This window comes from Sapajus apella, unplaced genomic scaffold, assembly GCF_009761245.1.
Source record: "Sapajus apella isolate SASKATOON/1434 unplaced genomic scaffold, GSC_monkey_1.0 scaffold2, whole genome shotgun sequence".
NCBI lineage: Eukaryota > Metazoa > Chordata > Mammalia > Primates > Cebidae > Sapajus > Sapajus apella.
In genome coordinates this window covers 30,822,491-30,843,316 of record NW_022436942.1, presented here as the reverse complement: position 1 = coordinate 30,843,316, position 20,826 = coordinate 30,822,491, and the positions used below count along the sequence as shown (strand labels likewise).

At 39.1% G+C, this 20,826-nt stretch overlaps 1 protein-coding gene and 1 pseudogene across 1 annotated transcript in view; both read right to left on the bottom strand.

Annotated features, from left to right (window-relative positions):
- The window catches only part of LGR5 (leucine rich repeat containing G protein-coupled receptor 5), a 142,828-nt gene that overhangs the window by 34,500 nt on the left and 87,502 nt on the right, over positions 1-20,826 (bottom strand). Inside the window, exon 4 of the mRNA XM_032295705.1 lies at positions 14,305-14,376. Coding sequence (XP_032151596.1) covers positions 14,305-14,376 — 72 coding nt within the window. The remainder of the gene's footprint in view (positions 1-14,304; positions 14,377-20,826) is intronic.
- Positions 17,940-18,075, bottom strand: LOC116528204 (annotated as a pseudogene).

Here is a 20,826-nt window from a genome sequence, read left to right as displayed (position 1 = left end):
ATCACCTGAGGTTAGGAGTTCCAGACCTGCCTGGCCAAAATGCAAAACCCCATCTCTATAAAAAATACAAAAATAATTAGCTGGGTGTGGTGGTACACATCTGCAGTCCCAGCTACTCAGGAGGCTGAGGCAGGAGAATCACTTGAACCTAGGAGGCAGAGGCTGCAGTGAGCCGAGATCATGCCACTGTACTCCAGCCTGGCCAACAGAGTGAGACTCTGTCTTAAAAAAAAAAAAAAAAAAAAAAAAGAGAAAGTATGAGTAGCTTTGAAGAATCTTGGGCTGGGCACAATGGTTCATGCCTGTAATCCCAAAACTTTGGGAGGCCAAGGTCAGGAGTTCAAAACCAGGCTGGCCAACATGGTGAAACCCCATCTCTATAAAAAATACAAAAATTTGATGAGCGTGATGTTGCATACCCATAATTCCAGCTACTTGGGAGGCTGAGGCACAAGAATCACTTGTACCCAGGAGGTGGACATTGCAGTGAGCCAAGATCTTGCCACTGCACTCCAGCCTGGGCAACAAAGTGAGACTCTGTCTCGAAAAATAAAAAAAATAAAAGTCTTGAAAATGACAAACCTTAAAGTTCATTGCAAACATTGGGATGCATTTATGGAAGAGGCTCTTGCAGCATGAAGTCATAGGATTGTCTTTTTTGGTATTTTATGTTGCTACCAAAGTTTCTGCTGTATCTTGAAGTGACCTGGGTATCAATTCCCAATTTTAATATATTAATTTCTCTGGACAGATATCTTTTATGAATCATGTTTCTTTTCCCCCCAGCAAAAAGGATGTAATCTGGCCTCCACACTATTATCTTATACCAATTTTCTATCTGAAATGAAATGAGTAAGACAGGACAATTCTTTGGAGATTGAACACTCTAAAAACTAATATTCCTAGATTTAAACTCAACAGCACAGACTTTCAGATGTCCTGAGTGAAGCATTAACATATCTCTCTACTACAGTTTCTCCATATAAGAAGCTCTCAATAAATGATACTCCTTCTAAATGCAGTATTTTAGAGTTCATATCTACCTGGCCTCTGTGGTCTAAACCTAATTCAGGTATATTGTTCACACTCAAACTTCCTTGTCCAGCTTTGTTAAGGGATAATTGACAAATAAAAATTGCATATATTTATGGTATACAATGTTATTTTTTGATATATGTATACATTGTAAAATGATTAAATCAAGCTAATTAATATATCCACCACTTCACATACTTAACATTTTTTTGTAGTGAGAACATTTAAGATCTACTCTATTAGCAATTTTCAAGTACACAATACATTATTATTAACTGTAGTCACCATCCCATACGATAGATCTTCAGAAGTTACTCATCCTGTCTCACCGAAGCTTTGTGCCCTTTCTCCAACATCTCCCCGACTCAGCCACTCCCACTCCCAGACCCTGGCAGCCACTATTCTACACTCTGCTTCTATATCTGATTTACCCTTAACAGAAGATCCCAAGGTTAAACCTGAGTATAGAATTAATTATCCATTTACAGGTAGTTCTTCCAAAACAAGGTTAAGACTGTGGACAAAGCAGCTGACAGGGCAGAAACTGTGTCCATTCAGTAAGTAAAGGAAGAGTACATATTATATCAATCTGGTCTTTTCAGGCAGCTGAACATTCTCTATTCATATGCTTGAAAAATGCAATATTTTAGCAGTGGGGTATAAGATAAACATTACTATCCAATCCAAGAAGACATATACCTATAAAATATGGTTCCATTATAGACTTATTTTCTGTAGCAACAAAAATAATTATATGATATAGTTCTGGTTTTTAAGTTTTTCTTTGTTATTTCCATTTTGTGCAAGTCACAGAGGGTGTGTGTGTGTGTGTGTGTGTGTGTGTAGGCACCTTAGAATCTGTAAATTAGTGCAGAGATTTGGAATGTGAAGTACCAGGTTCCAGCCAGTTCTAGAAGCTGTATGACCCTGGCCAAATGGACAGACCTCAGCTTTCACATACGTTAAATGGGGGTAACTCCTCTCTATCTTATAGGATTGCTTTATGATTAAGAAAATAACACAACAGAACTTTGTAAATATAAAGTACCTTGATGATTTTATATATTATTACATAAATTATTATATGAAGCTGGTTAATGCTTTGCATTTTTATCTTTTGATCATTGAAACCATTCAGAAAAATAAAGGTACATTCAAATTTTGCTTAAGCAAAAGTGGCTAAACCAAGTGCTGGATTGTCAGTGAATTTCAGTTCTGAGAAATGCAGGCTATTTCTTTCAACTCTCATAATGGAAATAATTTAGAGGTGCCTGCAATTAGACTTATAGAAGTCACCCTTATTTTTCAGTCTTTAGTATTATTGCTACATGCAAGAGGGCAAATAGTTTTGTTTCTGATACACCATTGACTATAATATCTGCATTCTGAAGGTCAAAGAGAAGTGGTGACATTTTCAGAGAAAGTTTCTAGCAATGATTTTGGCATTTAAGCATCTGCTGAAATTGTGGCAGAGGCAGTCCCAAACCTGTCTGCAGCTACGTGCAGCAAAGTAAAACACTTTCAATAATGAGTGGGCTTGCCTTCGTTCAAATAAAAGCTCTTAATTATGATCTTGAAATGCTATCTGAAAAGTGATTACTATATGGGAAATAGCACCCATTTTATGCTCCTTTCTGGGAGGGGCCTGTTACATATAGTTTATAGTATATATAATTTGCAGGTAAAATAAAAATGTTTCTTACTTCTTATGCCATCTACGACAACCTACGTGATGGGCGTATGGTAAATTGGAAAGTACACTGAATTAGGAAATTGAGACACAGATTTAACTCAAGACACTGCCATTTAATTCTGAGATTTGGGGGCATATTGATTTCTCTGTGGGTTAATGTCCACATGTATAAGGCAGAATTACATGTCACAGATTGCTTTGAGAATTAAATGAGGAAATATCAATGTGTTTTGTAAATGGTAAAGGTTTTACTGTTTAATGACAGGCTTTATTATTTGAGGAAAACCTTAAAATTCAGAAGTGGTATCATTTTTTCCCCTCTCTTAACGTTTATTTTTTTCTTCCTGAAGTTTCTTAACCCTTTATCATTTCACATCTGTCTATGGAAGATTGCCATTTTCTTGCCATATGGGTTGGCGATTCTCTATTCACCATATGTTCTTTAATCTGTATGTTCAGCAGCTATGCTGCATGTTTTTAATTAGTGTTATAGCAAGGTTTCCATCACAGAGGAAAGAGGATGCACATCTTCTGTGTTAGGCCAGCAACAGAATACCTGGTGTCCAAAAGGCTAAAATGGCTAAGGAAAAATATTGCAACATCTGGTGCAAGAACAGAGTTTTTATTAAGCGTGAGTCTTTGCAATGTTTCTTAGAGGATTGCGACTGATGAGGAAGGGTCATGGCACGACTTTTGGTTGTGTGTTGAAATCACTCCTTCTCTGGAGGGAGGGCTTGAAGTCGAAGACTCCACAATTACTGAAGAGGCTCTGCTGCTCAAGCTGCTTGGCCAAGAAGACTGTCTCTTGTGGACCCAGTGGTTGCCTCTCCCACCACTGGACCTGGTCAAAACCATTAAGTTTACCCTGAGAGGCCTCAATAAATTTGAGTAAATAAAAGTAAGTGGAGTCTGGCTGATGTCACTCCCTGGTTTCTGGGCTACCTACCTATGAGAAATGGCTCATCCTCTCCCAGCAATGTTCAAGGTTTGCATAAAAATGTTTCTCTGAAATGGGGATGTTGTAGGCTTTCTGACCAGAGTCCCTCATAATACATGTGCTGTAGAAAGGTCACTCTAACAGAAGAGTGTAGGAGGGACTAGTGGGAAAGTACATGACCAAGGCAGTTGCAGTCATCAGGGTGAGAAAGATGAGTGCCTGAAAGAAGTGTGGAAATGGCGAGGAAGGGCTGACTATGAGGGATGTTAAATACGTGGGCCTGGCAGAACTAGACTCCCCAAATGTGGCCAGAGAGGAAGGTAAGGAAGCTATGGTGATTTAGCGTTCTGGCCTGGGCAACTGGATGGTTGGAGGCCACACAAGAACAGAGATGAATGTTACCCAGTATTAGGTAAAATAAAAATAAAACATAACTGCATGTTCAGTGAATGAGGTTCTGTCATATCAATGTGTCCTATGTGGCAAAGAGCTAGAAGGTACCAGGTAAACAGTTAATCTTTTTTTTTTTTTTGAGATCAAGTCACACTCTGTTACCCAGGCTGGAGTAAAATGGCCCAATCTTGGCTCACTGCAACCTCCGCTTCCTGGGTTCAAGCAATTCTCCTGCCTCAACCTCCTGAGTAGTGGGGATTACAGATGACTGCCACCACACCCGGCTAAGTTTTTGTATTTTTAGTAGTGATGGGGTTTCCCCATGTTTGCTAGGCTGGTCTCAAACTCCTAACCTCAGGTGATTTGCCTGCCTCAGCCTCCCAAAGTGCTAGGCCTCAAACAATTAATCTTTCATGTTCAGGCAACCAAACCTGCCCCTGCCACCAAATAAAATAAGCTCATTTTCTTTGTGTTTAAAGTTTTCTTCCTAATATTTCTACGTGAAAAAGGTTAATTATGCAAATTTTCTTTTTTACAAGAAACATTTTGCTAATCTGCTCTATACTCCCTGAAAAAACTTTCCATTTATAAATGGTGTTATTGTAAAGATTAGAGAATGTATGAGATCATTATTGTTATTGTTGCTCTGGAAAATGGCCCTTTATATCTTGTATATGACACCTTGTCAATGTATCACACAAATTTATATCTTTGTTTAAGAATGTCTTTGATGAGCCATCAACTACAAGAAGTAAAGTGTTAGTCAAAAGATAAGCCATTGATCTTGGTTAATTCCATATCTGAGATGACTGTAATAATGTCAATTATTAACGTGGATGACTTGGAGGTAAAAAAAAGCCAAAAGTGCGAAGAATATTACAGTTGCATAATACAGTTTATAGGGCTTCTTGTAATAAACAGAGCTATGAAGCAATGCTTTTTATGACTGACATTGCTATTTTATATTTGGATGAACATTTAATTTTTTTTTTTTTTTGAGACAGGGTCTCACTCTGTCCCTCAGGCTGGAGTGCTGTGGCAGGGTCTCAGCTCGCTGCAAAACCTCTGCCCCTGGGTTCCAGTGATTCTTCTACCTCAGCCTCCCGAGCAGAGCAGCTGGGACCACAGGTGTGTACCACCATTCCCAGCTAATTTTTTGTAGAGTTGGGGTTTCACCATGTTGGCCAGGTTGGTCCTATCTCCTGACCTCAAGTGATAATCCCACCTCAGCCATCAAAAGTGCTGGGATTACAGGTGTGAGCTACCGTGACTGGCTGGATGAGCATTATAAAAATATTTATTTTTAATTTTATTTTTTTTACTTTTGTAGAGATGGGGTCTTGCCATGTTGCCTAGGCTGGTCTTGAACTCCTGAGCTCAAGCAATCCTCCTACCTCGGCTTCCCAAAGTGGTGGGTTTATAGGAGAGAGCAGCAGCTCCTGGCCTGGATGAGCATTTAAAAAAAATAAGTTTTAAAGAAGTGACCAACCTTCTTATACAGCATGTTGCATATTTTATGAGACCACTTTAAACAAGTCATGATAGCCAAAAAGATTTAGTTCATTTATAAATTTTAAGAAACAAAAGCATTCTTGATTATTATTTTACTTTTTCAATAAAGTGAAAATGGTGTGGTTCTTCATCGGTATATATTACAGTTTAACACAGTACATAAATTTTTTGTTGTGATAAAATTTTATTGCATTGAAATTTTATTGCCCTGGGTTGTCAGGCCACTGGGTTGATGTTCACTGGATCATTGGAGCTAAATTTGTCACAGGATTATTATAATACTGTTGGGCTATTATTTAATCTATCTGTACTTTTATAGCTTGAATCCATATTGATTTATGTTAATTATTCGCAGCAATACCAGTGTCACTTTTGTTGTTGTGGTGGTTGCTTTTTAATATTTCTGGAGGGCATAATGTGTGATTCCACATAAATATCCAGGGAGATATTAAGCCTATTTAGGACAATATTAAATAACATGATTGCTTATATGGGAAAATTGTGCTTTTGTCTTTCTAATCAGCATCTTATTTACTGGTAAACTCAGTGTGGCCATTAGAGAAAAATTATTGCTTTAGACTTACTTCTGAAATGGTTAACAACAACAACAACAAAAAAAAAAAAAAAAAAAAAGAAGAAGAACAAGAAGAAGAAAAAGAAAAAGAAAAAGAGGAGAAAAGAATTTCCCCCTCTCCTCTCCAGCTTGGGGAGAGATAAAGTCTGCAGGTTCGTTGGAGTGCAATAATTAGGGACTAATCAGCTGTCTCGACTAGAAGCCAGATGAAGTGTCTAAAGGAACCAAACCTCCATCTCTCTGGTATCTTTGAGGAATGCAAGACTTCAATAAGGAGTGTATTTCAAAGTCAAATTACATTAAAAGTAGCTTGGTGAGCTCAGAGATCACCACTGCTGTGAATACTGTAGCAAGGAGATGGTCTACAGCCAATGTAATGCGAGCGGTAATTTCTTCAGTTTTATTTTCCTCCATAGAAAACAAAGACCCTTTTTTGTATCAGGGGCACCATTAGTCTTCCAGGTATCACCAGGGTTTAAAATCTAGGGGTCATTTTTGAATCTTCCATTGCCTTCCAGACAATCATTCACCAAGTTCTTTCCATTTATCTTCATCTCTGAGGCTCTCCATTTCCACTGTCTAGTTAATTCTCTTATCTCTTCACACCTGCATTACTGCAAGAGCCTCTGAGCTGGTCCCTTTGCCTTTGATCTCTTATCTCTTCAATTAATCCTGTAGGCTGCTGCCAGATTAATCTCCCTAAAGTTGTACTCTAAATTATTCCCCTGTTAGATATCTGCAGCTCTTCCACATTATCATTCCTTTTAAACCCTAACTTTCTGTTCTGATATTCAAAGCTCTCTACTGACATTATCTGGCCAAACTTTTATCTCATTTCCCTGTCCTAGTCAAGTCTCTTTTCTGGCTCTTTCCCACAGTACTTCTGGGTCTTGTATTCATAAGCATCCCCTACCCACTCCCTATCTGAATCCCATCAACCTTCCAAGACTTAATATCATGATTCTTTCCTGCGTCCAACTCTTGGAATGGGGAATCCTCAGCTGAGATCATGGGAAAACTAATTCTGGCAGATAGATCAACACTAAAATCTCTGCAGGAACCACTGGGTCCAATTCCCAGCCCAGGAAAGGCATGTGGGAAAGCCACGGTACAGAGGTAAGAGTTTGGAGCCAGGGAGATGAATGAATGCAGGTTACAGTTAAACTAGGGGGGATGAGCTGTTCTTGAGTGGCTGTCTAGCTTATGGCCATATCTTGAATGCGCCTGACCTCGTCTGAGTAGCTGTCTAGATCAACACTCAGAGTCTGAGTTTTCAGTTCAGTCTGATAAGTATTTCCTAGTGCTTTCTTTGTCCTAGGTACTCTGCCTGGTGCTGAAGATCTAGCAGTAAACCAGGCAGGCATGGTCTCAACCATTATGGAACATATTTTCTAAAGGGTAGTCAGACAAATCAATCAAGGTAATGAAGTGTTAGGTGAAGAGAAAAGCATGGCTGGGGGACCTAAACTAGATTTTACTTTTTTTTTCTTTCAGTCCAGATGTGGATTTCAAGCCACGTGACATCTCTACTTAGTTGTTCCTCCTCAAACACGGGTGCTCAAAACCAAACTCATTATCCCGGACCCACACACTCCCCAAATATGAATAGCCTTCTCCCAATGTGTCTCGTCCAGAGACTGGCTTCAGTAAGCACATGCCTGTATAAATCAGAACCTTAGAAATTATTCTCCGCATCTCTTTCTTATTCATTTTTCGTAGCCAATTTATTACCAAACACTGGTAATTTCATCTCCTAGATATTTGTCGAATATTTATAGCTTGAATCCATATCGATCTTCATCTCCACTGTCCTCACCCTGACAAAAAGTTCTCCTTTCTCTCCTAGACTATTGCAATGACACAGATCTGAGTACGTCCACCTGCCAGCCTTGAAACCCTCCAACGGATTCCCATTGCTTTTACAATTTATTGTTCAGTCTTTAGACTGAAATCCTTGACATGTCCCAAATGTCTTTCAAGGGGTCTGGCCTCCACCTGCCTCACTAAATGTGCTCCTCTTGCACGTTTCTCCACCTCACTCCTCATGCTTTAGGTGCACTGAGCTTCTCTATGTTCCTTGACATAGAGACAGGTTTCCTCCCCACTCTAAGGAGTTGCACACTCAGTTCCCTCTGTCTGGAATGTTTTTCTCTCTTGTCTTAGTCTAATCAATCCTTACCTTTGCAATAGCCGCAGGATGCCTTTGACTTTCTCACCTACGGTTTCCTCCTCAGAAAAATGGAGACAGTTTCTACCTCACAGATAGTGAGGGACCAGATAACTACATGCACAGAGAAACACTAGAAAAGGTTGACTGGCCCACGCTTTAATATTTTTCCCTTCCCTCCTTTCATTTATTTCTTTCTGTTTTGCAGTATTCCAACTTTCCTTTCTTTTTGTAAACATTCACAATTATATGTCTACAGGTAATTTGTGTTTCTGTCAAGCCTTTCCTTCTTTTCATCAGTGCCCATTTTCTGCAGAGGATTCTATGAGGGAGGTAAGATAATGTGATAATGAAATGGGCAGATTCTGGAATCTGGTGGCAAACCAGGGTTCTTATCCCAGACTCACCTCTAGCCTGACTCTATTACAAGCCATGTGACCTTGGGAAGATCAGCTGACCTCTCTGGCTCTTTGCTTCCTCAGTACTAAGGATGGAATAATCTCAGCACCTACCTCATGAGGTTTCTGTGAGGACAAAGTATGATGATGCAGGTAAAACTGTTTAATAAATATGGGAGGCTGCTGCTTTGATAACCATGGGTGTTTACTCAGTTCCACATTCTGATTTTGTCTTTGCAATGTTCCCATTCTCTGCTGCTTTCCTTACGTGTCCTTTCACAACTGATCACTGACCCCATTTATCCTGAAAAGGCGGAACGACTGTGCCTCATTCGATGAGATGATATGGCTGTCATCTCTGCAGCCAAGAGTTTAATCTACTTTCCAAAGTTAACCCTCATTTTACATCACGAGCTTTAAACAATTTTACTTCTATTCCATAACACCCATGTTCTCTTTATTTCTCTAATATGACTGCCATGTATGCATTTTATCACAGGACTGGCACGTAACCTGATATAAGAATCTTTCGTGCATGGTTATTGCATAAAGTATTCGCTTTTCCCTCCTTATATGATTCTGCGGATAATGCTCCAATTTTAGCCCTCTCTTCTTGTAAACATTATGTAGAAAGAGCTTTGCCTGTTAAAATAATTCTCCCCTAATGTTTAAATTGGAGAGCAGTCAGGGCAAAACTTTTCCTCCTCATAAGAACATACTGGGTGCTGATCTGCATATGGTTCCATGAAGTGAAATCTTCACTGTGCAATGGACAAATGCCTTGGCCTCTAGAACTTCTAAGTCCGCCTCCATCCCCCCAGGTACCTAATATCCTGGCACTTTTGTGAAGAAAGCAGAACAAACTAAAACCACAGTACATTTTTATTGTGTAGTCTTGTGACTTCTGTTTCTGGAGACTATTTTTGTGGAAGGAATGTCACCAATACTAAAACCACTGTTTGTTTTTTAACCTTTTTGTTCCTTTAATCTTATTCTTTTGGCTACCTCACCGTCCTTTCTCTTGGCCTTCTGACACTTCCTTGTCTTCTGTTACTTCCTTCCCATTCTATAGCCCATGTCTGAAGCCCAATAGGCTCCTTGATGTTAATGAGAGAAAACTGCTCCTGGTTCTGGGCTTGTCTTACTTTCTGCTCAGCGCCCTTAGTCCCATCTCTTCCTCCTCACCTATTCCTCTCGCTTCTTTTCTTTCTCTTTTTTGACTACCGTAAGGAAAAGTCTATCATGCAGAGTCTGATGAAGTTATTGACATTTTACAGGATCCGGGGGTGGGATCCATAGCCCTGAAGATGATATCATAAGATGTATGGGCAGATCGTGTGTCAGGCAGGAATTATACATTATTCTTGGGTTTTAAAATATAGTCATATTCTCAAGATGAATATTAGTTAATTGGATAATAGCAGCAATAATAAAGATGTGTTTAATTCTTCTTTCATTTTCTATTTAACAACCTATTGCCTTTTTGAATGTGCATATTTCACAATTAGCTTCACTAGTGCACACTTGGAATAAAAACCAACATGCATTAAATAATACTCTGGTTAACTGGACAAACATGAATATACAACTCTCTTTGGTCATCCTGAACTTCACTAGTGACAGTGAGTTGCTTAAAATTTATTAATAACCATCATAAATGAACATTAAAAGTGTGAGGGCATGGGAGGGTTAAGTTTTGAGTTTCTATCAAATCACTGTAATCTGATTCTAGTCCTCAAATGTCCATAATGCCAACAGTTTTTTGGTAAAATACAGCTTACTGTGAATCTGATTACATTTCCTATCCCCTTCCAAGAAACAGAAAGGAAATTAGGTTATATTTGATTACATTACACAAAATCTAATTGGTGTCTGGGCAGTCCTTGCCGTGTCAGAAGCCAAATGTACATACTGTACAGAGGCTGGCTTTGGGATGCTGGGGTCTGGCTTGTGGGCCTGCACCCTTATTCCTTAGCCCAGCAATTTGTTAACATCAGAAGAGTTAAAATAACACAAGTGGCTCAAGTGCTGTGGCTCACGCCTGTAATCCCAGCACTTTGGGAGGCCGAGGCAGGCAGATAACTTGAGGTCAGGAGTGTGAGACCAGCCTGGCCAACATAGTGAAATCTCATCTCTACAAAAATATAAAAAATTAGCCAGGCATGGTGCCAGGCGCCTGTAATCCCAGCTACGCAGGAGGCTAAGGTAGGAGAATCGTTCGAACCTGGGAGGCAGAGGTTGCAGTGAGCTGAGATCGCACCACTGTACTCCAGCCTAGGTGATAGAGAGAGACTCCATCTCATAAAAACAATAAAACCCCACAAGTGAACCTATGTGTTTCCATTATGAACAAAACATCTTTTGTGTATGTGGAATAAATGGAAATTTACATTCCTTGAAACATGAGCACAATTTGTTTCTTCCTCACAGCAACGTTACCAATTTCAATATATGAAATTTCCTAAACTTTATTCAATGAAGCCAAGTGTATATGGGTGGAGCAAAGAAAGCAAATGATCTATGTCAGTCATTTTCAACCATTTTTGGTTTGTAGACCACTTTGTTAGTATTACAGAACACTAACAATGTTAATTTCTCAAATGCATTTTGCATACAAATTACCTAGGATTTTGTTAAAATGAAGATGTTTATTAAGTAAGGCAGAGCTGAGACCCAGGTTTCTGCATTTCTTAGTTGGTGCTGATGCTGCCGGCCCACAGAACAAATCCGAAGAGCAGGGTGATAGAGCATGTGGCCTCTTAACTTTATCTCCCCGGGTTATCAGTGGAATTCACAGGCATGCGAGCTGTTTTCAATTAAACACAAACGAGACAATGCCTGACTTTTATGTTTTAAGTGTATTATTAGCTCATAGTAGAATGCAAAGTATGGATTTTGTTGTTGTTTCAGGTATTTCTTTTCTTTTTTTTCAGAGACAGGGTTTGCTCTGTTGCCTGGGCTGGAGTGCAGTGGCAGGATCATAGCTCACTACAGCCTCAAACTCCTGAGCTCAGGTGATCCTCCCACCTCAACCTCCAGAGTAGCTGGGACTACAGTCATGCATCATGACACCCAGCCAATTTTATTTATTTACTTAATTATTTTTAGAGGCAGCATCTCACTACGTTGCTCAAGCTTATAATTTCAGGTGTGAAAATAGTTCAGGAGTATACTTTGCAGATCATCTGAGGGAAAGCTCCAGGTCAGGGCAATAGTTTTCCTAATTTTCACTTAGGAAATACTTAACTATGCAATTAATCCAATTAGAAAACACCAGTGCATGTATGAGTCCTACCCTTAGAGATTTTTTTTTTTTTTTTTTTTCCTGAGACATGGTCTTGCTCTCTCGCCCAGGCTGGAGTGTAATGGCATGATCAGGGCTCATTATACCCTCGAGTTCTTCTTGGGCTCAAGTGATCCTCCCACCTCAGCCTCACATGTAGCTGGAATTATAGGTGCAGGACACCATGCCCGGCTAACTTTTTAATTTTTTATAGAGAGATGGAGGTCTCACTTGCCCAGGCTGGTCTCAAACTCCTGGGTTCAAGTGATCCTCCCACTTTAACCTCCCAAAGTATCATGCTTTTTTTTACAACTCTTAAGTCTTGTATCAAAGCAGCACAGAAAATATCAGTGACAAAAAGTGGTACACCAGCACAAGTTGCCAATATTCAACATTCACACTGGTCTGTCTGTGCTCTGGACAAAGGGGCCCCTGACAAACATTGCATATCCAGATAACACAATCCAGTGTGAACTGGGGGCCGAGTATCTATCCAGATCCTTCAGTTTGGATGTGGTCAGTGTCAAAACAGAAAGTTAACCCTTGACCTTTTCACAGAGAAAACATATTTATAAAGTTTCAAAATGTTATTCTTTTTGCAAATCAGAAGCCAAATGCTAGAGACACCTGGTGAACAGCACATATCTAGACTGTAAGAAACTAAATCTGAACACCTTTATCAGAGAGACACCACCCAGTTCCAGTGAACAAAAGATTCATGGTTTTCTCTTTCTCAAAGAGTTCACTTCTGTTTGTGTTCTGTTTGTGATCTTCTTTCAGCTGATAATGGCTTTTGGTTACAAACTCTTATCCTTCTATCTACTGCCTGCCTTGCAGCTGTTTAAAGTTCCTATTGGCTACCGCCATTATCTTCATTTCAATTTAGCCACTAGATCCCTGTAGCCTTACACAAATATCCCAACTTGAGGCTGTTTTGCTTCTCCAGCTGCTTCTTCTTTCCTTCAGGTAAAGGCTTGTGCAACAAAGGAGAAGTGATACTGTCATGACATCAAGGAGCTCCAGAAAATACAGCAGACCTATCCCATGCCACAAAGGGGCCCTTGTGGGCTTGTTTATCTATAGGCTGGTGAAAACCTAGGAAGTCACTTTGTTTGACTGGAGTAAAAGGCTTAAAATGATCTCAAACACAGATTTTCTTTCATTAAAAAAAAAGATCAAAGGACAAAAGTATCTTCAAATCTCACAGTCTTCCTTCTGCTATGTTACCTCAGTAAAATGCATTAAGCAAACTGTATGTGATTATCAACCAAAGGATTCTTTACAACTATTTTCAGCTAGAGTCCACAATATTTATTTGCTCTTTTAATACATTCATCTTCCTCATCATGAGCTACAACCCAGTATTTTGTCTGGCAGATGTGCATCTCCATTGTAAGTAAATTAGAGCATATATTAAATATGCGATATATCGGAAATCATGCAATGGATTATAAACACACATTCTAATGGGAGGAAGATTTACTCACAAAATAGTAGTGGTATAGAGTTGTCAAGTAATCACTACAAACAAATGCTTACAATACAAGCTCCAAAACATCTAGCTGGTGAGAGTGTTCTTTTGTGAGTAACTGTATTTATTAATAAGTTTTAAATCATTGTGTGTAGAGGGTTAGGAAACTTCTGATGAAAAAGTTGTGGATTCAGAGTAGGGAACACCAACACCTCTGTGAGTCTATGTGTCTGCATGTGGTGTGTGAATCTAAGGTATGTTTGTATCTGTGGGATTGTTTATGGCTGTGTCTGCACATCTGTGTTCTGTGATGGGGAAGCTCTTGGTTTGTAGACCTGTGCAGTAGGGCTTCAGGATATACCAGTAGGTCTTAGGCTCCTGATCTGAGGATACCTAATGTATTACACAGGCAGAACTAAAAAATTAAGCCTTTATTTGATTTGAAAAGACTTGATTACAAGGCAACTCAAATAATCTAAAAAGATTAAATCAAAGATGTCAAAATGTCCACTTTTTTAGGCAAAAGGAAAGCATTATTTCTTATTTGAATTCAGAAGCAAAAATATTACAGGGAATGTAGGACAGGATCCTGGAAGTAGTGCTTTGGACTGCAGGTGCTGAAATTAAATCTCCACCCCAAAACCCCAAATTCCAACACTGGTCCCTCCCATACATATTGCTTAATGAGGAAATGAAGAGTTGTTACTCTAATGAGCTCTCATTCACAATTTATTTAGGTATGACCCCCAACCAAGGAACATACTAAAATGGTCAACTAAACATTTCAATGCTTCCTTCCAAATTGATCTTAAATATATTTTGCAATGTCAACTATACTTACAGGGATTGAAGGCTTCGCAAATTCTGCAGAGCTTCTGTGGGTACCTGTCTTAGCTGATTATTCTGCAGCATACTGTATGTTAAAAGAAATAAAGAAAAATGTTTAAAAAAATGAACAACAGGCCGTAACAGTGCCAGGTACTCTTCCAGGTGTCAGAAAAACAACAGAGCATCAGACAAAGTCTTATCTTTTGGGGAGCTTAAATTCCTGTGAAGAGTGAAGATAAAGATGAACAAATGAATATATCAATATAACATGAGACAAGTGATAAGTACTATGGATAAAAACCAAAACTATGAATTTGGGATAGATGGTATCGGGGGTGAGATTTTTATTTTAAAGGTGTTCAGGGAAGATCTCTCTGAAAAGTGATATTTAACTGGAGACCAGAATGAAATCAGGGAGAAAATCCTTGTGAACATTTAGGAAAAGTTACCAAGGAAAAGGGAAGAGTAAGCACAAGGGCTGGAGGCTGGAGGGAGCTTGCTTGACTTGTTAAAGGGGCAGCAAAGGACCAACTGTGACTGAGGACTGAGTGAGGGCTCGAGGTTGGGAGAGAGAACCTGAGGCCATCTCATGGAGGGCTTTGCTGGCCACTATAAGGCTTTAAGTGTGATGAGAAACCCTGTTGAAGGGCTTATGTAGGAGAATGACATGCTCTTCTTTATGTTTTTAAAGGATCATTCTGCTGTTTGTATAGATTACACCAAATGGAAATAAGGATAACACTAGGAGGCTAAGATCATCTCCCTTCTCCGCATGGCTGTATTTTGATATAAACTAAATTCTTTTTTTGTAAAGTATTTGTGCTTTTGCACTTGCACTTGAAAAACTTGAACAGCTTTTCAGAATATGGGGACTACAGAATGGAAACACCTGGCAACTATGAAATAAAAATACATCATTGCTAATGAGGAAATAGCATGGAAAAAAATTCCCATGAGACTCCTTATATTGTGCTACCTTATTCATAAATGTTTATAACACAAGAATTTTGCAGCACTTTTTTTTTCTCCCAGTATTTTGTAGTCCATGTAAGCCTGAGGCAGAAGACTATTTTAGGAAAGCAGAAATTTTAAATAAATATTTCTACCTATTAAGTTGCAAACTTGTATTTCAGAAGCAATCTGCTTGGTTCTTTTGTCTCTACAAAAGAAGTTTCTGTTCATTAACTGACTAGCTGGAATTCCACCCAGATGTGTCTAACTCCAAAGCTTGGTATATTTTCCAGTGCAGCCGGCAGCATTTTCTTGAGGCATATGTGCATACTGTGCAAATTCTCAGACTGTATGTGAATGATATGGTTAAGAACGTGGATTCTCAAATCTGACCACCTCTTCTCTGCTGCTAGAGATTCAAAAATCACCAAGTCTCTCCATGCCTCAGTGATCAGTAATGTCACCCACCTTGCAGGGCTCATCATGATGATTCAATGAGTGAAGGTTCATAGAACAATACTTGCTACACGATAATCATTCAGTAAAAATTGGCCCTTTTAATGTACATTAATAAGCCCTTTCTCAAAACTAATAATTTTTGTACCGGATTTGACAATTTAATGGGCTAGAGAAAAAGAAAACTCTATGCCAGTGGTTGTCAAACTTCAGGGTTCATCAGAAGCCACTGGAAGGCTTGTTAAAACAGAATGCTGGGCCCCACCCCAAAGTTTCTGGTTTAGTAGGTCTGAGTAAGGGCCAGGAAATTCACACTTGTAACAAGCTCTCAGGTGATGCCAATATTGCTGAGCAGGGGACCACACACAGAGAACCACCCTATGCTGTGATATTTATTTATTGATTTATTTATTTAGAGATGGAGTCTCACTCTGTCTCCCAGGCTGGAGTGCAGTGGTGTGATCTCAGCTCACTGCAATCTCCATCTCCCAGGTTCAAGTGATCCTCCCGCCTCAGCCTCCCAAAGTTCTGGGATTCTGTAATCCCAGGCGTCAGCCACTGTGTGCAACCTATTTAATTGTTTTGTTTTTGCTTTTTTTTAGGAACAAAGGGTGGGAGTTTCTCTTGCTTTGTTGCCCAGGGAATCCTCCTGCCTCAGCCTCTAGAGTAGCCCGGACCACCGATGTGAGTTACTACACACAGCTATCTATCTAAATATTTCTAATGGAATATTTTTGCTTGGGGAAGTAGGAATGGTTGGGTGTACCTGTAGTCCTACCTACTCTGGACAAAACCAGACCCTATCTCAAAAAAAAAAAAAAAAAAAAAAAAGAGAATATCTTCATTTGAACTTGAGAAAGAGCTGCATTGGGCTTGGAGGAAACTCATTTAACCTCCTGATCCTTGGTCCTTTATCTGTATAATGGAAATAATATCATCTGGTTGAAAAGGTGTTGGAGGATTAAAATATGAAAGTATTTATAGTACTTTTATGTTTATAAATATGTGCTCATAAATGAAAAAATTTGGAGATCGTAAGAATTATGCCTTTCTCACCATGCCTGAGATTGTTTTCTAAGGAACGTACCATGTCGTTCGTATTTCAATAGCTCTAATCAACTAATTTCATTATGTTAAACTTGGATTCAATTAAAATTTCATAAATCAAGAGTCTCAAATGTATTGGTTCCTTAGGAATAAAGTTGAGTTTTAGGGAGATCCCTACACTTCACTCACCAATTAGAGAATTAGGAGAATTGAAACTTGAATTCTATGTTTTGTATAATTTACCTGAATTAATTAAAAGTTTGGATTTCCATATTATTTTATTATTTTACATTTTTCCAAGCAGTTTCAATCCATCATCTAATTTTAAGTTCACAAAAATGTTTTCTAAGTATTGCTTTACTTTTGTGACATATTTAAATGATGGTAAGATACAGATAATAGAACGAACTGATGTCTAAACTTTTTATTTGTTTGTTTTTGTTTTGAGACAGTTTCGCTCTTGTTGCCCAGGCTAGAATGCAGTGGCTCGATCTTGGCTGACTGCAACCTTTGCCTCCCGGTTCAAGCAATTCTCCTGCCTCAGCCTCCTGAGTAGCTGGGATTACAGGCATGTGCCACCATGTCCAGCTAATTTTGTATTTTTAGTAGAGACCGGGTTTCTCTATGTTGGTCAGACTGGTCTCAAACTCCTGACCTCAGGTGATCCACCCATCTCAGCCTCCCAAAGTGCTGGGATTACAGGCCTGAGCTGCCACGCCTGGCCTAAACTTTTTTATTAATAAATAACATATTACTGGTACAAAGTATGTATTGCATCATCCTTTGCTTTGCTAACCAAACAGTGAAACTCTTAAAATATGATTTCCCTAAAATATCTGAAAACTTGAGGTGGAAGATAAGAGACTTTCGGATAGCTTTTTGTCATTTAATAGTTTCGAAATTTCTCTGCTGCTTTATATGTTTTTCTTCAGATAATGGAACTTAAATGAACTTTAGTAGTGATAACTTTCTTTTGGGGGACAGGGTCTCATTCTTTCACCCAGAGTGGAGTGCAGTGGCGCGATCTCAGCTCACCACAACCTCAGCCTCCTGGATTCAATTGATTCTCTTGCCTCAGCCTCCCAAGTAGCTGGGATAATAGGTGGGCACCACTATTGCTTGGCTAATTTTTGTATTTTTAGTAGAGATGGGGTTTCACCATGTTGGCTAGGCCGTTCTTGAATTCCTGACCTCAAATGATCCACCTGCCTTGGCTTCCCAAAGTGCTGGGATTTCAGGCATGAGCCACTGCGCGCCCAGCCAATGGTAACTTTTAAACTGAAAAGAACTGATACTTCACTTGATCTAAGCTAAAAGGCCAAGAAGCGATCAATGATAACTTTTAAAGCTACCACCCACGCTACTTCCCAGTGATTTAAATTTTCAACTAAGTAGACCAGTAAAACACCAAGAATATAACTTAAAAAAAAAAAAAAACAACAAACTGTAAGCCCGGATCACTTCCTAAATAAGGAACTTTTGTGTAATTACTTTCAAGTGACAAAACAGGAGCAAGTTATCTTTATTATATCCTTATAAGTCTCCAGTGAGTTAATTAGAAAATTCTGTTTTTGTTTAAGATATTCCAATGGGAGGCAAAACAATTATAAGGTTTATAGTGCTAAGGGGTGCAATTAAATAAAACATTCACAACATGGCTGCTTTCTTTTGAAAATACTCCTTATTGAATACATGGAATATAAACGTACTGAATATAGGTGCAGGCACTTAAAACTTCATTTTTATCATTCACATATGATTAAGAAAAGAAAATGGAACACTTTCTCTAGAGACAAAAGATGACTTCTATATTTTCTTAATTTCTTTGCCTCAGGGGCTTTAAAATAATCACTATTTCATGCAGCATCCCAGTGCTACTCATACAAGTTTTTGGTTCCTCCCACACTTTTTTCTTTTCTTTTTTTCTTTCTTTCTTTTTTTTTTTTTTTTTGTCAACAGGACTAAATAAGAACAGGTACAGTGAAGGAGAGGGAGATTGAATAACCTGCTAAATGGGAGCTTAGTTAACAATTGATGGCTCAATTCTTAGGTATTCCCTTGGCCTATTTGTCCTCTGTGTAGATATCAAGTAACCATCAGCGATCTATTCTGGGTTTACATGAGAGGGGGAATTCTGGCTACCTGTGACTTTTTTATGGTTAGTTTTACCCATCACCTCCAAATGGCTTTGGTTTTGGTGCTGGGTGGCAGGAGGATGAGCCGTTCTTCATGGAATGGCTTACACTAGAAAATAAACCTTTGTTGAGGACAGCCTGGTTTAGAAATCCATGAACTGGGTATTTTGCCGTACAGAACCAATGACTTATTTTTTTTTAATGGCCAATATTTACGGAAAAATAACTTTACATATTAGTGGTATTTTAGCATTCACTGTAATAAGATTTCACATGTAAAACAGATCTAGCCAAGGATGGCTGTTGCTGTCTTCCTTCTCCATCTTAGGAGACGGGATCAAGATTATTTTTGTCTTCTTTTTCCATATGCCCTCATTACCATCCTTATTCAGGTCAGGGTCCCGGACAAATATTACTCTTACATTATCTTTCTCGCCATATCACAATACCATCATTTATTTCTTTTCTTCAGCTACTTTTAGACTTTATAATAAACAGTTGAGAGTTTTCATGAGGATAGGGACATGTCTATTTTGTTCAGTATTTTACCTCTAACACCATGGTTCTCAACCATATTGGATTCAATGTTCCTTTTAATAATACATATTTTTTAATGCCTCTTCTATTATACTTAAGTAAAATTTGTAGAATTATGGCCTATTTACATACATTATTTCAAAAAAAAAATGTCAATATGGTTTATTGATGTGCCCTAAAATGTATTATAAAGAAGAAATATGGCCAGGCGTGGTGGCTTACGCCTGTAATCCCAGCACTTTGGGAGGCCGAGGTGGGTGGATCACAATGTCAGGAGTTCAAGACCAGCTTGGCCAAGATGGTGAAACCCCATCTCTACTAAAAATACAAAAATTAGCCAGGCATGGTGGTGCGCGCCTGTAATCCCAGCTGCTCAGCAGGGTGAGGCAGAGAATTGCTTGAATCCATGATACGGAGGTTGCAGTGAGCCGAGATCGTGCCACTGCACTCCAGCCTGGATGATAGAGTGAGACTCTGTCTCCTCTAAAAAAAAAAAAAAAAAAAAAAAAGAAAAGTAATTTATAGCAAAATGATATATGTATCATTATATACATGATGCTCATATGTGACCACTCCAGGAGACAATTTTTGTGAATGAATCAGATACTTGCCTCTACATTTTTTTTTTTTTTGAGACAGAGTCTCACTCTGTTGCCCAGGCTGGAGTGCAACAGCACTATCTTGGCTCACTGCAGCCTCTGTCTCCCAGGTTCAAAATATTCTTGTGCCTCAGCCTCCCGAGGGATTATAGGTGTGTGCCATAATACCTTGCTAATTTTTGTATTTTTCATAGAGATGAAGTTTCACACACCATGTTGGCCGGGCTGGTCTTGAACTCCTGTCTTCAGGTGATCTGTCTGCCTTAGCCTCCCAAAATGCTGAGATTATAGGCGTGAGCCACCACACCTGGCCTCGACTTTTAATGAAGAAGGTTGGTTGTGAGAAAAATAGTGTGATCAGAAGCCATTCTGTATGAGAATGGCAATACAAGAGTAGGGGTCTAGATGGATACTAGAATAAAAACTAGTTGAAACACTGATATGGTTTGGCTCTGTGTCCCCACCCAAATTTCATGTCAAATTGCAATCCTCACAGGTCAAGGGAGGGACCTGGTGGGAGGTGATTGGATCATAGGGGCAGTTTCTGTCATGCTGTTCTCATGATAGTGAGTGAGTTTTCATGAGATCTGATGGTTTAAGACTGTGTGGCAGATCCCCCCTTGCTCTCTCTCTCTCTCTCTTCATGCCGTGTAAGACATGCCTTGCTGCTTCTGCCATGATTGTAAGTTTCCTGAGGCCTCCCCAGCCATGCAGAGCTATGAGCCAATTAAACCTCTTTTCTTTATAAGTTACCCAGTCTCAGGTAGTTCTTGATAGCAGTGTGAAAATGGACTAGTACAGATATGTAAT